Consider the following 17130-nt stretch of genomic DNA (forward strand, 5'->3'; position numbering starts at 1 on the left):
GAATTAGGTAGGTATCTCAAAATATGTCAAAACGACCTTCTTTGATGTTTTCTGCTATTTGCCATGAGACTGAATGTAAAAGCACATGTCACACACCAGCAGCTCTTCATGCACACTGGCCAAACATTATTTTATTGAATTTTTTTTCATGTGTGCAGTGATAGAATAGAAAGTGGATTGGCAGAAGTCATGCACGCACCTTCTTTCAGCTGGATTGACCTGGGAAAGATGCACAGGCTGTGATCGCAGAGGTTTGGGGAAGCTGGAAATGACGTTGCAGCTGTTTGTCAGCGCACGCCTCAGTGGTCAACTTCCAAAGGAATGAATCGGGTTTCATCTCTGGATGGAAATTATTCATGGAATTTCTTTCAGCGTCTTCATGTTTGCATCTAGCTTTAGTAGCAGCTTTGTGTGACGTGCCTATCCATTACCACAGAAGTCATCGCCACTTCCATTCAGTCACAAAAGTCATCAGTAGTAAATTGGCTGGTGGGTTAAACTGGGCTGGGTTTATTACAGCAGGCTTTTAATTCTTAAGCAGAAAAACATTACAATGGATAATTTATATGTACCTTCAGAATTTCTGTTTAATTTAAATGTTTACATTTAATTACATTTTTGAAATTCCAGGGTTTGTTTTGTCTCTAGAGGATCCTTCTGCTTCCTGAGAAAAGAGATGGATTAAGTAGCTAAGCTGAGCCATTCAAGAAAGTGCATTTTCTGATAAAACTGAGTGATCCTGTCCTCTACAGTTGCAGTCAAACTAAATGCACCAAGTTTGACCGCAACAATGTTACTTGTATGTAAGTTAAAATCCCTTCATGCCTATTATATATCCCCTGCCTCTTACTGCTTGAATAGCAGACAGTAAGTGTTTAAATCTGGACCCAAGGTTTTCACCTTGCTGCTGGGGTAACTTTGCATACTGTTTGTCAGGCTGAGGCAGAGTACAAAGTGCAGAAACACTGGCTTTGCAACAAATTCACAAGGGGCTAAAGCTTATCTCACATCGATCCTTTTAACATGCTTCCAGCCGTGATGGTAAACACTGCTACACTGGCTTATTGCAAATGCACTGTACAGATGCAACTGCACAAACACGCTAAACCACTGTCTGTAATTTATCAGTCCAGTGCGAGGCATCACTCCATCGATTGCGGTTTGATTGCAGCTCTGCAGCTTTGCTTAGAGTCTACTGGACTATAAATCCATCTAAATTCTCATCTTGTTATGGAACTGAGAGAGAAAAGGGCCATGGTAGAAGACAGAGGGAGAGGGGGTGGAGGGCAAAAAGATAGACCAAGTGACTGGTGTGGGAGTTGGAAGATTTCAAAATTATCTAATAAGAGAAGAACATGGAGGAAAAAAAGAAGAAGGGCAGTTTGAGATTGAGAATGTAAGTGATATGAAACAAAGCCAATTTGGTACTTTGGACTTACACCAGGGCTCGTGTTGATTTTTTGTGTATGTGGGTATATGTGTAGGTGTGAAACAAAAACACCAGTCACCCTGTGGGGCTGAGAAAACTAGATTCTGAATCCATTTTGAAGGCGCAAGAGTGACCTTGAGGCCCCCATAGTCAGCCAGACAGTGTCCTGCACCAACCAGATTTAACTTCCCTCTTCATATCTGCAGCTGAGAGAGTAAGAGGTGAGAGAATAGTAAGAGGGAGAGAGAGAGTGAGCGGGAGAGATGGAGTGGGTCTGTCTGTCCAGTAGCTTATAAAAAGTCCATTATGGTGCGCTTCTATCAGTTTGGGCTCTCCCAGATGGACCCTGGAGTAAATGGACAGCACCAGAGAGCTATAAGCTCAGATTTGATATACGGCTGAGAAATAGCTCTGTGTGTGTTGTGTGATTGTACATGCTCAGGAGTGTGTGTGTTCAGTCAGGCGGTGCAACAAAAGAGTTAAAGATAGTGAACTGCAAACAGTTCTGTGCTTTTTGTGCATTTCACTTAGTTAACACAGCTGTTTTACCATATTACAATACGTCTCCCCACGCACACACTCACTCACTTACACACACACAGACATACACATGCATACAGTCCCCCCAGCAGGTTTAAATCCCAGCTCAGTCTCACAAAGGAGGCTGTGGCTCTAACTGGCTCTGGCCCAATCCCCTACCCCTGCCTGCTGCTTTGTGTAGCTCGAAACTGCTTTACTGCGTGACGTTTATTTATCAGCTATATTTGCTTCTGTTGTGCTGATGTGTGTGCGTGTGTCTCTCTGAGTGTGTATGTGCCACGTCCCGGCATGTTTTGGTCTTTGGTGTCACTGCTTATGTCTCTCCTCAATGCAACGAGAATGTCTCGATGCTGGCGTGTGCTCACCGAGTGATGTGAATGGGACTTCAAGTTCTACATGCTACTTTATTAGCTCTTTGAGGTTGAGATGAGATAATAGCCTTGGGCAAAGAGGTAGAGGAGAATGGTCAAGAGCCATAGTTTGTTGTTTTTTTTTCTTAGTAGTTGGTTTCCAACTAGGCAAGCAAATCAAGTGGTTATCTTCAAATGACCAGCAAACCATACCACTTTGGAACTGTTTTGTTGCTTCACATCCAAACATGAAGGAGATACCTGCATTTTCCATTTGATTAACGTTTATCAGGATGGTGAATTTGTTGAATGTCATTGGGGGGGGTGGGGGTATTAAGATGAAAGATATTTATTGAAATTAAATGTCACACATAAGTACTTTATATGGATTTGCTGACAGCTTATTAGCACACAGTCCAAAAGCCAAGGCCAAAAAGCTACAGTGCTAACTGTGCTGTTACCTCTGCTAAGCATGCATCATGCTTAGTTTGTCACACATAAACGCATATATAATCTCTGTTCTCAAACTAACAGAAATCATAAAATCCATCCACAATCACCTTCTGCCAATATATCTGAAATGACTAACAGCATGCTTTTAAATCGAGCCATAACTGCAGGAGCTACTGGCCCACGATTTATTTATTTATCTATGCATTTTTAATTAGAACTACACAACAGGTGATCTCTCCATTGCAGTGTTTTCACTTCACAGATGACATTAATGCATCACCACACTACAAGCAAAATATCACATCTCCACCTATGCTCCTAACCAATCAGAGGATTATCGACTCTACTAATGACTGCGAGTGATACTGCCGGCTATACACGGAAAACAAATTCCTCTGGAGATGAAAAGACAGCTGAAATTGTTTAGGGGAAATGTAAGGATAAGACATAATAAGACAATTTCATGAAGTGTGTGATGATGTGTCCATTAAAGTGAAGTCCAGAACATTAAACAATATTGTGCGGTTTGTAAAGGTCAGTACTCAGGGGTTTATCTATATTGATTTCTACTTTCTATTGCACTGGACTCTGCACTGGTGTCCATCTAAATCCTCTTGTGTGCTGCAGACCTGACGTAGAGAGAGTGAGAAAAATAACAAAAAAGAGAAAAATTGTCCTCTTGGGTCATCAGCACGGGAAAAAAAAAAAAAAAAAAAAGCATTTTTTTGGACATAGTTGACCTGATTCCATTCATGATCTTTCTGATTAGTTCACCAGCTCATTCCCTTCTTTTCTGTGTTAAGCAGTACGCTAAATATCACCGGTAAGACATGAGAATGAGATGCTGCTAATGGCTCAGCAGTCATGAGCGAGAGAGGGCCCCATTTGATGGCACCACGCCACAGGATCCATCAATTCTATGCTTTGCATTTGCTCTCTGTGTCTAGCCAGCCATGTGTTATGATCCATGATCATATGTGATATTTGTTTACAGCCTCTTCATCTCCAACTGGCATCCACCTCACCCTTTTGTCTGCACCTCTTCTGCACCCAACAGTAAGCCCGCAAATAGTTTTCTATATGAACTGGGAGTTTTGCGTAGGTAGTGTGATTGGGAATTTGAAATTGAGTCTGAGAGTTGAGCTGTGAGGTGCTGGGAAAATAGTCTCTGTAAAAAGTACAAAAAATACATATTGGTCATACACTGTAAATACATCATCGCAGATTAGTAGGCGTGAGAAGCCCTTTTTGTTGACACTTTTTCTTGTGTTTTGTGGATAGGAGCTCAGGTTAGAGATCTGTCATCTGCTTGCCTTTTAATTTTTGTTACGGAAGGTTGTTGGGGGGGGGGGTCATTGGAAGTTTTTGTTTGTTGTTTTGGTCGCTCACATCCATCCTTTTAACATGAATCTAGATTCTCATCTTGTTATGGCACTAAATGTGAAAAAGGCCAGAGCAGAAGACAGAAGGAAAGGAGGTAAAGGGCAAAAAGGTGTGGGAGTCGAAGATTTGAAAACGATCCAATAAGAGAAGAACATGGAGGGGAAAAAAAGGGCAATTTGGGATTGAGAATGCATGTGAAAGGAAATAAAGACAGTTTGGCAATTTGGACTTACACCAGGACTCATGTTGATTTTTGTGTATGTGTGGATTTGTGTGCAAATGAACTGCTGCTCAGTGTCTCAAACTGTTCTGTGCTACTGGCCCTTTCTTGGGAGTGGGAGGAGTGGGGAGTCACAGGTCATGCTATGTTTAGGTCACCTCTAGGCTGGGGATGAAGTACATGCAATGCATTCTGGTTGCGTGGTGTTGCAGTTCTTCATTTATATGAAGCTGAGGTGTAGGCTGCTTCAAGCAAATCAGAGGTGTGTAAATCTATGAAAGTGTCGTTAATGTAAAGGAGAGATACATCCAAACCATGGCTTATTTCTTGCATCAAAGTGTTCAGATGTATATTTCAATGTATATATTATCTTGGAAAAAGGTCAGGGTGGTGTGGTGGTTAGCACTGTGGCCTTTCCATGTGGAGCTTGCTTGTTCTCCCTGTGTCTACATTGGTTCTGTCTGGGTACTCAGGTTTCCTATCACAGTCCAAAGACATGCATGGGGTTAGGTTAAGTGGTGATTAGAATTTGACCATAAGCATGAACGGCTGTCTGTCTCTATGTGTTTGCCCTGCAGCAGGTTATACCCTGCTTCTTGTTCTATGACAGCTGGGATAGGCTCTGGCCCACCCTACAACCCTGAAGTGGAAGAAAATGGATGGATGGATGAAGAAAGTTTGTAAGTGAGTAGCTTTGTTCATTTAGTTTTGAAGTCTGGAAGCAGACAGCCCACTAGAGGCGTGCACCCAATTGTAGCAGGCTGCATGAGGCTGTAGGAGAGGGACAGCAACTGTCAACCATCTATCATCACTTTCTAATGGCTTGTCCATCATGCGTCCAGTGCTCGGAAACACAGCAATACTTCAAGGCCGCCTCTGAAAACACACCCCAACTCTCTTATCCACTCACTGGCTCACCAACTGGGTGACTCCTTCAACTTTGCCATGTCTCATTAAACTACTATAGTTTGTGTTGCCATATATACCTTCAGTCCCAGATGGTCTCCACCCAGTCCACTCACAGCATCTTACATGGTTTACTGTTTCTCACTGGCCCACAGTCAGTAAGTGAACCAGCTGTCACATGCCCGACAAGTGGACAAACTAAAACAACAAATCTGTGCAGTGAGGGAAGCAAACTTGACTGTATAGTTCCTGGAAGGGATAAAGAGTGTTCTCAGTCATCACACCTCCACTGGCCTTTCCAATGCATTTGAGACTTTATTCTCATATGCTGCTTCACTGACATCGAGAACAGAACTAGAGACGTTACACACATATTTGCTCTTACACCTGAAAGTCACACTGATGAATGAGTGGGATGAGAATGCATGGAAATGGGTGGCCTTAAAAAACATTCATTCTTAATGCACTTTGTTTAACTTATCCAAATAACATGGAAGCTATTACGACTTTCCTACCAAAAAGTTTGTTTGCCAGGTAGCGTGACGTGTTCTTAAAATGTTGCTAAATCTTCTGTCTTCAGGGCTGCACTTTAGTGGGATTTAACAGTGAGTCAAGCTTGAGCTTGAAAGTAAAACTAACAGAGCAGTTAAAAACCTACCATTTTACGCTATATTTCAGCCAATGAATGTTGCTTGTTTAGCAGGATGACTAATGCTACTGTAGCGGCGATGATGAGTATAGTCAATAAAGCCCAGGAATGTGGAAAAGCAAGCCATAAATTTCTGGGAGCTCAATATGCTCGCTCAAGGTCTAATGTTGTTGGTGTAAAATTCAACTGCAAAACCCGCAGCTAAGTAAGGGGGCGTTTGTACTGTGAACTGACCTGAGAAAAATTGTGTAATGAAAACTTGTTCAAGTCCCTGGGCTGTTGGCATGTGCATCACCATTCTCATCTGATGCAACACTAATGTAGCCTTCTTTTAAGGAATGATTCAATTAGGTGAAAATGAAATCTCTTAATTGGCTTTATAAATACTTTTCCCGGTGCACAGTTTGCTCATTTTGGGTTCTTTAAAAGCAAAGTGAAATGACTAACCTAACAAGCAAATAGGGGGAGAGAATAAGAGAGAGCTAGGGAAAAAAAAACTGCAAAAAAAACCAAAAAAAAAAACTTTTTTTCTTTTCTTTTCTTTTTCCTGCCAAAGAGTTGATTCTCTAAAAGGCCAAATTAGAGGGCTGGTAGCAATGGGCGTTTGAGCAATCATGGCAGAGCCTCAACACACTTCCCAGGCATTCATACAGTGTGTCTGTGTGTGTGTTTGTGTGTGTGTGTGTGCGTGTGCTGGGAGGATAGGGAGGACATGCTATGTCTCTGTTCTTCCTTGGGTCAACTGCTTGATGGAGGCTAATGCGAGGAAATTTCAGTGTCAATCACTTTTGCACTCTGTAATCTAATACGCAAACACAATCGCATTCCACGGGGATAATGCACCTTAGATACGCTGTATGTGTCAGCTCCTTTTCATAAATGCAGCTGCAGCAAAAGATCCCATTGGCAAGAAGTATCCAAGTGAAAAAAGATCTGTTAAATCAAAGATTGTTTCCCCTGCCGTGGGAGTTGATTAAGACTTGCGTTGGTGAAACTAAGCCTACAAATCCATTTGCACCAGACGGAACAGTCTGCGCACATGCCTTATCCAATTCAGGGTTCCTGGAGCCTATCCCAGCTGTCATAGGGCAAAAGGCAGGGCACACCCTGGACAGGTTGCCAGTCTGTCACAGGGCCATCACAGAGTGACAGATGACCACCGTGCTGGCTCCTGACTTAATACCATCTCTGGATATCCTCGCCACTTATGTGAGATGTTCACATATTTCTCAGATCAGGGCTTTTCAGTGCATTTTATGTGTGTGCGTGTCTGTGTCTGTCTGTACCATTTCTTATTCAAGCCAGAACTTTTATTTACTTGGTTGGCTGCACTGAACCATGAACATTATCGGCATGCATTCAAAAAAAGATATACTGTTTTTTGTTTTTTTTGTTTTTTTTTTTAAATTCCATGTTTTCCCTCTTAATGTTCCCCTCTAATGAGCCAGTCAGAATTTGCTTCCTCCTGATTTTCTGAGATTATGCACTAGATTTATCTCTTACCGCACGTGTGCTAAAATGTATCATGTTCTTTAAATTCCTGCTACAAGGAAGAAGCCAATGAAATGTAGGCGTTTGTACTTTTATTTTGCCAGAGTCGTGCTTTGGATGTACTAAAGCTTTCCTTTTTATTTTTCTTCTCCTCCTTCTTTTTTTTTTTTTTTACTTTTCTGAACATAAACGTGGATGTGGATGGTGATGAGCACTCATTTATGACAGCTTTTTAATTCAGTTTCTGTGTGGGGTTCAGTTACCCGTGCGGCACATGCAGTTCATATACTGAGCTGTACCATGTAATCAAAAGGAAGTTAAGCAAGATTAAAGAAAAAAAAAAATCAAGAAATTTCAACACACCCCCCCAAAAAACAACCATCTGTTGTTTGTTTCAGACCCATATGATGACGACCTGAAGGTGAAGACCCAAAGACCACGATCAGCTGACCAGCCAGGTGTGTTTCAGGCACAAACAGGTGAGTATTATGAAAGTGCAATAGTGTCCAGAGCCTGGAACAGAGAGAAGACAACCTGACCTTTACAGGCTGCATGTGTCGCTGAAAATAGTGGGTTCCTTATAAGTAATTATGTAAGATGTACCTTTTTTTTTCCCTGAAGAAACCTAGGGCAGCTGCCATCTTTGATCATTTACTTGTGTGACTTTGTGAAAGTGTGAAATTTTGAGTCAGTGTGTGAAACTTTAAAAAATGGAAAAGACTGGAAAAAGAATGGCTGAATTATTCAAAGTGGGATGCATTAAACATAAGAATGTCACATGTATATATGTAGAAGAATCGGCCTTAAACATACATGATGTTCCATGTTGCCTATTTCACCCAGACCAGAATAGGTCATATCCTAATTTGAGCCCTTGTACATATGCATACACACATGCATTTCCATATTCATATCTACAGCGTAGAAGAGGAAGTCCCCTAATAGGAGGGAAACCCTGGATCTATCTTGTCCTCCTCCTGGCCCCTCTACCCCCCTTCCTTGCTTCTCCCCCATTTTTCTAGTCCTCTAGGCATATGTGATGAGCTTAAGCCCTGACTCACAGCATGTTAATGAAGATGTAATGCGATTAACGGACATGCAATTAATTTGATTTCCTTCTTGCCACGTGATGACGCCTCCATCAAAGGACACGGCGCTCATAAACAATTTACAAAGAGACAAGTGGAAGGACTTGGCTCCTCGTTTCGCTTTCAAGGGCGTAGCTCAGTGGAACAATGGGACTCTTTCCACAGCTGCCTGGAGAACTCCAAATTAGACTCCATCCAGTCTAAACACCTAATCTCATATGGGTGCTTAGAACACAGACTCAAATAAGTCACACTTGCTTTGAGGCTTACAGGCCTTTAGTGGTGAGATCATATTTGTTACCATAATGCCATTAATAAATTGAATATCACCTTAAAAAAAAAAAAAAAATCCTGGAGCACATTCATCATCCTCATTAATATCCCGTCAAGCTTTATTTACAATAGCACACTTAGTGTAAATCAATGATGAACAAAGCTGCGTAGCGTCTGGTTATTGTAACTGCAAAGCAGACAGTCTGAGGCTTTTTCTCTCAATAATTGTATGGATTACAATTTTGTTTGTCTTTTTTTTTTTCTAAATGTTGTGATATTGCAATGGTGTCACTGCATTCCGAAAGCAGATTTTTATTTTATTTCTGTAAATGAAACAGCAAGGGGGAACTGAGAGCTGCTAACAGCAATCAATAAAGCAAACATCTTTTAATGCTGGCGGTTCAGTGAAAATTGGAAGAGAAAATGTACCTGAAAATTGTCACACATCTTCAGTAATAGTTCCTGTCTGCTCCATTTGTTGGAACATTTAGGACTAGAGACATTTATTGTAATTACCCTTTATGGACATCTTTTTGGATCTCATCATTATGAGCCACTTACATAGTGGTATAAACTTTGAGCCACAGAGCTGAGATCATGTTCACACTCTTTCGCTTTCTGTCTGACTGGAAGAAACACCAGAATTATTAGACTCCTAGAAAGCTTTGGGGGGGGGGGGGGGGGGGGGGGGGGGGTGTTTGCAGAATTTCTTTAAGTGTTGGGTTACCAAGAACCAGTACCACACCAAACCACTTGGAAATTGGTTGAAAATTTGAATTGTGGACAGACCCGCTGCCTCCATGAACATGCATTTGGAGATGTGGCTGTGGCTGTGAGGTAATGGAGCAATCAAAATGCAGTCTTGTTATAACTGTGTTATTTGACAGTGATAAAAAAAAAAAAGAACAATTTCTCACTTTCATCAAATTTCAGAGGTGCAGGGTCCACCTTAGCCATGCCCCTGACAGTCAGGATCATTGAAAATACTGCATATGTAACTATCCTCTTTCTTTCCATCTCAATCTTGCTCTATAGGTGACCCTGCAGCAGAGGAGTGGTCACAGTGGAGTGTTTGTTCTCTGACATGTGGCCAGGGCTGGCAAGTGAGGACACGATCATGTGTTTCTTCTCCCTATGGGACACTGTGCAGCGGTGCCCTGCGGGAAACACGCATGTGTAACAACACCGCTTCCTGCCCAGGTGAACCTGGAATCACAGGCTCAGGTGTGTTAACCAGTCTGACCACTGGCTGCCTTTGACTGATGCCTGATTCATTTCTACTAACTGTTTATTTTTTTCCCTCACAGCAAGAATGCTGAGAGTTAATTTTTTATCTGAGTGCCATTTGTTTGATGCTTAGCTTTACACAGTAGGTAAGGAAGGCACGCACATCGTGCCATGACTTGGAGGAAAAAAAAACAAACGGTGTCCCTCTCTACAGTGCTGCCTCCACGCACTGCATACACCCACTGCCTTTGTTTGGTACGAATTTTGTTTTGAAAATGTGAAACTCAAAAGAACAAAAAAAAAAAAAAAAAGTCACTTTAACTCACGAGATATCTAACTGCGGTTTAGCTATAAAAACAACAAAAAACTTTTAGAAGGAGACGCCATTGTCTTATTTCAGTTCACAATGCTGGCAAGCTGGGAGAGGGAGAAATCCAGAGAGAGAGAAGGAGAAAATGGAGTGTGTGTGTGTATGTGTGTGTGTGTGTGTGTGTGTGTGTGTGTGTGTGTGTGTGTGTGAAATAGAGAGACTGACAGCCTTGAGCTTGATGTCAGCCAATCTATTAGACCTGCCACATCTGAAGTTAATACTTCCTGGGCTCTCTATCTTTAGCTCTGCTCTGGTCTTTCACTTGTCATTTTCACATTTTCCTTTTCTTGTCTATACGTATCACTGTTTGCACAAGTCCCCACAGTTAGTACAGATGAGAAGTTCATCTATCAGAGCACAATAAGCAGACTAACTTTTGAAGATATTTTCAATTGGAGAGAAAGCGAAGCCTGGTCAAAGATGAACTTATTCCATGCAAAGTAATCTGTGCTCACAATCCAGGGGACAAGCACTGGGAAATAGTCAAAAAGTCGAAGCACAGCAAGTACGTTTTGTTTGTTTGTTTTTCTTCGTTCAGTGAAATTGGTCTCATAATTTGCAATGACACCTCCAGAAATTACATTTTCATATGCATGCTACCGGAGTGGGTAGGTGCAGTCAACCCTATACTGCTTTCAAACAAAAGTGCAGCAGCAAAATGAAGACCACACTTTTTTTCCTTTTTTTTTTTTTTTTTAGCAACACAAAACAACTCAATCAAGCTGAATGAAGTCACTCAAAGAACAAGTGTGCACAGCTGCTGCTGAACAATGCCAATTCTATTTTGCAATTGATTGCTGAGCTATATCTTCACTGGATGAAATTATGGATTTCTGCCTGTGTTGTGCTGGTTTGATTTGCCTGATTGCAATAGAGGTGAAACCCTGTTTGACACTGGCTCTCCTGTGACAGCTCCTCTTCTAATCCACTGCTAATGCTCACTGAAAATTCACTTCTTCCTGATAGACGTGCAGTCAGCACACCCTCCATGACTGTGCTGAACATCCTTTCTCCAGTGTTTGTATTCTGTTGCTGTCACCCGGCTCACCTCCTAACTCCAGTGGTTTTTTAGCCTGAGCTATAGCCATTCTCTTTTTTTTAGAGTCTGGGAGTGTGTGCTGACATTTGAAGTTATGGTTAAACCTGTGGCACAATGGTCAACAAACTCTAAACCTAGCAAATAGCCTACCACAGACTTTTAGCCTCTTGCAATAAGAAGGAAAACTGTTTGTTGTGGGAATTTTGCACTTTCCTATCAAAGTTTTCTACGTCTTGTAAGCTAGGGGACTGCTTGTTTTATAGTTTCTCTTATAGTTCTCTAGGTTCAGCATTCGGTTTTACGTAGACACTTAAGCCGTCATTCCCAGGGTCAATGCTACAGAACAATTTGAAATATATAAAACAATCATAACTTTGATTACTTCAGTTTCACTGTACTTTATAATAATCACAATAAAAGGCATTCTCAGTCTGATTAACACACGCATACACACACTCTTTTTGTGTTGAGATTGCTTCTCAGTTACAAGTTCTCCTTTTGCTACCTAATGTAATTAAAATTACAGATTTATTGATATTATAATGGGTTGGGTGACATATTAAACCTGACTGTTGTGTTACTAGTGTGTTGCTCTGGTCAGAAGTTAGAACTAAGGTAACTAAATTAACTTAGTTAGAAACGCTCTTACATTGTAGCACTAAGTTTTACTAAGGGTCTTGGAACGTGTTACAGAATTAGATAATAAAAATATATATTTGAAACAGTTTTTAAAAAATGAAATTTAGTTAAAAACTAAAATGCTACTGGCCACCCACATACAGTAACTGTAGGGGACACATTGCTGTTCAGGTTTTCTGGTAAGTACACTTTAGTTTCTTGCAAGCCTAAAATTAGCATCCCTTTTAACAACACAGTCATGCTAGCTCAATTAATCTAGCTTTAGCTAACAGTGTCCTGATTCTAGCGTTTTTTACCCAAAGTGGAAAAAAAGCCAAGATACAGTGTGTTTGGGCCTTAAGTATCTTTCCTTATTTCGAATGCAGTTTTTTTTTGCTTTTTGTGCGCACGTTAGTGAGGGTTTTATCAGTGAGTTTTCTGCAAAGTATAGAGCACAAAATATATCACATGTGAGTAAGGAGTCAGTGTTTAGTGATGCATCTCAGACCCCCGCTAGTTCCACCAGTTCCAAAAGAAAAAAGCCAGAGGAACATTTTCTTCCCTGTCAGTGCATATGCTAATCTTGTTTTTATGCAAATGCGCCAGCTCGATTTGTATGTCTAAGTGCCTCATTTCCATTCAGCGTCGATATTAATATCCTCAGCAGCTCCTTTGATGGGATATTGGTTGCTGTGTTATGTTCCGTTTATTATTTCATTTTCCCCCGCTCCTCTGATGGTTTCTGACGTGGTTCTGGAGGGGTTTAGGGGCACTCCAGGGATTGCCTGAATGTGATCATACCAATTTAAAATAGATGGGGAGTGTGGGGTGGTAGCAAAGAGACATAAAAGTCTTTAAAAACTTTGTGTGATTGATTTAAACATACTACTTTTTTACATTTTTTTCCTTCTTTTGGGGGGTAAAATCTACATTTTTGTTTGATTTGTTAATCTATTTACTTCTGGATTTAAGCTGAGTTTATGGATTATGGCAGGCACACAAAGTAGCACAGAAATCAAGGCTGTAGTAATACTTTTCTTTTAAACAAGTTAGTTTACTTTTTTAGTTGGTTTCCTTTAAAAAAAAAAGAAAAAAAAAAAAAGTGCATTCCAGCATGAGTTCTTCCCTCCAAACCCACTGCTCAAAAAACAATAGCCAGTTGTGCCAAAGTAATAATTATAAGAACTGCAAGAGAAATATTTTGAAATAAAATCCTCTATTCTGTTCCATATACATTTACTTGTGACTGCAGATATACAAAATGCACAGGCATAAGTGAAAACACACACTTGGCTTCTCCCAGAGTATCTTGAAATGGAGAATGTGCAGCCTGCATACGTAATTTCTTTTCTTCTTTTTTCTTTCTTTCTTTCTTTCTTTCTTTCTTTCTTTCTTTCTTTCTTTCTTTCTTTCTTTCTTTCTTTCTTTCTTTCTTTCTTTTTCTTTCACCATAAATGTGTATTTGTGCACAAGTTAGGACTTGGGTGTGGGTGTTGTATCAATATGCCTGGGCATGTCTCAGGGTACATATCTATGTGGAACCGCAAGGCTGTGTGTGTTTGTGTGTGTGTGTGACTGCACAAGTTAGGGAACATCAAAGAAAAGTAGCTTGGACAGAAAGCAAATGGAGTGAAAATAGACTTTTTTTTTTGGCTTCATTTTTCATGGGTAAAACTCCTAAATTAAGGTGATACGATAATCAATTTTAAGTAATGGTCTTGCTCATGACAAAGCAAACTAGTCAGTAATTGGTGTGGCAAATTAACTTTTTTTTTTTTTTTTTTTTTGGGGTGGGGTGGGGGGAATATGCGATGAAGTATAAAAGCTCTCATGCCCCAAAGCATGCAAAGGATATAGTGCTCCCTACTCATGTTTTGTTTAGCTATTGCTCATTTACCATAGATTCCTGACATGTAAAACGCGTAGTGGGACAATGGTTACTTTGTGAATAAAGTATGTTCTGGGTCAGGCGGTTGTCAAATGCGCTTCTAGTAATCATTCAAGCAAGAGACTCACGGGGCTCCTCAAATGTAGTCGTGATCTTATATCAGACTTACAGTACACAGACTTCACACATGCGCACACTCATACACATATTTAAATAATGTATCTATGTTGCCCTGTAACAGTAGATGAAATTGCTGCTAATTGTGGTAATCCATATGGCCAATATGATGTATATGTCCAATTATAGCCTATGCACTGCAAAGGTAGAAGTGGAAAATTTAAAAATTCATCACTGCATAGTTTTTAAAGGCATGTTTAGAAACATGCATCCCTATTATATATGAGCGCATTATGTTTGCTGCTGTGAATGTATACTTGTGCATGCGCATGCATGTGTAAGATTGCTCACATTTGCATCAGAAATGTGGAGCAGTGTGAACGAGTCTGGTGCTTTATTTTCTGTAATTTTTTTTTTTGGAGTTCATGAACTTGAATTTTTAGCCAGATGTTATGAGGCACAGACATGACACGCTGTTGTTTGATCTCAGATCAGTTTATTATTTCATACCTTTTATCTCTACTTGCTGCTGCAAATACATTTTTTTTTGCACCTCCCTCTGTGACTGCAAACAGATAGTGAGAAACTTCCTTTTAAAGTCCTCAATTAAAATAAAAGTCATGCTGTATTTCAGTAATTTGCCCTGTGCTGCCTTGCTTATGATTCAAAATATCTCAATATTTAACTGGTAAGATGTTTAATACTTTCATTTTGCATGTGAAGATATTTTGTCATGGTTTTGTCTCCTCATTTCTTCTTTTATTGTATCTTTGTCCCAAAGTTGATTCAAGGTCGTGTTTAGGGGCCAGTTGATTGGCTTTGCACAGAATTTGTGAGCTGGTGATTCAGTTCTAATGAATAAATAATATTTAACAAGCAGTCCCATGTTGTGGTAGTAATGAAGGTGATCAGTAACAGCACAGAGCATTGAATTAAGTTCTGCAGTCTGTTGCTGTTGTCTTCTGAGAAGGTTAAGAATGAGATAAGTGCCAAAAAATGTTGAATGCCAGTTAGATTTCATTCTTATCAACAGATTGTATTCTATTAAATGTTTTGAAAGTAAGGGCTGTTTGATTATTGATGCAGAAATAGCTCAATTGCCACACTCTGCCCTTCAAATCAGTGACTAGAAGTTGCAATTTCAAAGTAATCTCAAAATTCACTTTCAACTCTAAAATGACAAGTTTCAAAGAAATAGAATAATATTGGGATTGGCTCAGAAATCCCAGTCATATTCAGTGCAATACATCCAGTTATTGCAGTACTGGGCAAAACCCACTCATTTCTTTATATTTTGCTTCCAAGGAGCCAGGCTTTCTTATGTTTTTAAAGTGCACTTGAGCAATAGTTCTTTTTCAAGGTCTTTCAGTGTTTTCCTTTAATTTCTTTGTCTGCTTCCTTGTACCTGACCATTTTCACAGAAACATTTTTTGTTATGCCACTTAACACTGCCCTATGAATCGCGTTAAAAGCCACCTAATTCAAGGGATGAACCAGTGTTGCATCTGCACATAACAGACAACTTATTACGATTTACAAGTTTAAATTGTACCTTTAGGGACTTTGTTACTAGCAACCTGTTCCAAAAACATACAGTTTGTTCACATTTCTTTATTTATGAAGAATGCCAGAGACACCACAGTTTGATAGACAAATATTTTTTGCACCAAGTTGATTCTCAAAGAGCTATTGCCAAATGATTGGCTTATGTCAGCATGGTGGGCAGCATATCCTTAAAATTTGGAAGAAACTGGACAAGTTATGGGCAAAAGGAGAAGCAGCAGGACGAAAAAAAAAAAAAGAAAATTGCTGCAGAGTTTTTCTTTGGACATTGGCTGCTTTTCACTCATTTCCATCCCAGTCCTTGTACCCAAGAATTTTTTTACTTTTATTTTTTTTTTTTTGGATTGGTGAGAGGAAACTGGAGCACATGGAGAAAACCCACAGAGACACGGGTAGAGCATGCAAACTCCACACAGAAAAGCCCGGCCAAGGGGAATTCAAACCAGGCCTTCTTGCTGTGAGGCAAGAGTGCTAACCACCTGCCCTGAATCCAAATTGACATTTTTGTTATTATTCATTTTATCAATCATTGTCATCATCTGTGTCTCCAGTCATCTGTCAAACATAGTGGAGGCTCTGTCATGGTTTTCAGCCAGTGGTGTTGGGGGATCTTGTCAAAAAACTGGTGGAATTATGAACATAGAAAAATACCATCTGATTTTGATCCACCATGAAGTACCATCTGTAAAGTGCCTGATTGTCAGTGGCTTCATTTTGCAGCATGACAGTGACCCCAACACACTGCCAATGGAGTAAAAGCACACCTGTATGGAAAAAACACACAGCGGAACACTATCGGGCATGGATTGACCTCCCCAGAGCTCAGAACTCAACATCATTAAAGCAGTGTGGGATCATCTGACAGAGAACTGAATAAAAGGCAGCCAACATCCAAAGAAGAGCTTTGAGATCCCGTTCAAGAAGCCTGGAGACTTAATAAATTATTTTGAATAAATGCAACGATCATTGTCAAGTGTGTTTAAAGATGTACAGTATAGAATTACTAAGTTTGAATAACCACTTGTGCTTTTTAAAATTTTTATATCATCTCATACCTCTTCCCTCATTAAATTAAAAAAAAAAAAATCCTGTATAAGTTTTACCTTTAGATAAGCGTTTCATTAATCACTAAAAGACCATGGTGACTTTGTGCGCAATTCAGGTATCAAGTTTCTACAATTAAACTTGGTGTAAGTTGCCTCTTGGACCACGGTTGGCTTGTAGTGCTTGTAACTACTTCTAATGTCACAAATTCTGCTCATGGGTACTCCTTTTAACTCTTGACTTTTGGTGAGCATAACTTGCAAAAGATAAATTGGAAAACAGCCTTTCAGTGTCAGCTCTGCGCATACATCATTCATTACACTGAAGCTCAAACATCCAAGAGAAGTAATATTTACCAGAGCCCAGTCATGCAACTTTTCAACAAGGATCACTAACGAGCTTACTTAAAAAAACATGTCATTAAATTTGTAGTAAGAGAAACACAAATGCTTACCAATGCTCTTTAATACACACGTATCGTA

General features: G+C 40.0%; 1 protein-coding gene across 1 annotated transcript in view; it reads left to right on the top strand.

Moving 5' to 3' along the window:
* The window catches only part of adgrb2 (adhesion G protein-coupled receptor B2), a 257223-nt gene that overhangs the window by 125396 nt on the left and 114697 nt on the right, over positions 1–17130 (top strand). The window contains exons 3-4 of the mRNA XM_030740517.1: positions 7820–7900; positions 9818–10006. Coding sequence (XP_030596377.1) covers positions 7820–7900; positions 9818–10006 — 270 coding nt within the window. The remainder of the gene's footprint in view (positions 1–7819; positions 7901–9817; positions 10007–17130) is intronic.

Source organism: Archocentrus centrarchus, chromosome 11 (genome assembly GCF_007364275.1).
Source record: "Archocentrus centrarchus isolate MPI-CPG fArcCen1 chromosome 11, fArcCen1, whole genome shotgun sequence".
Classification (NCBI taxonomy): Eukaryota; Metazoa; Chordata; class Actinopteri; order Cichliformes; family Cichlidae; genus Archocentrus; species Archocentrus centrarchus.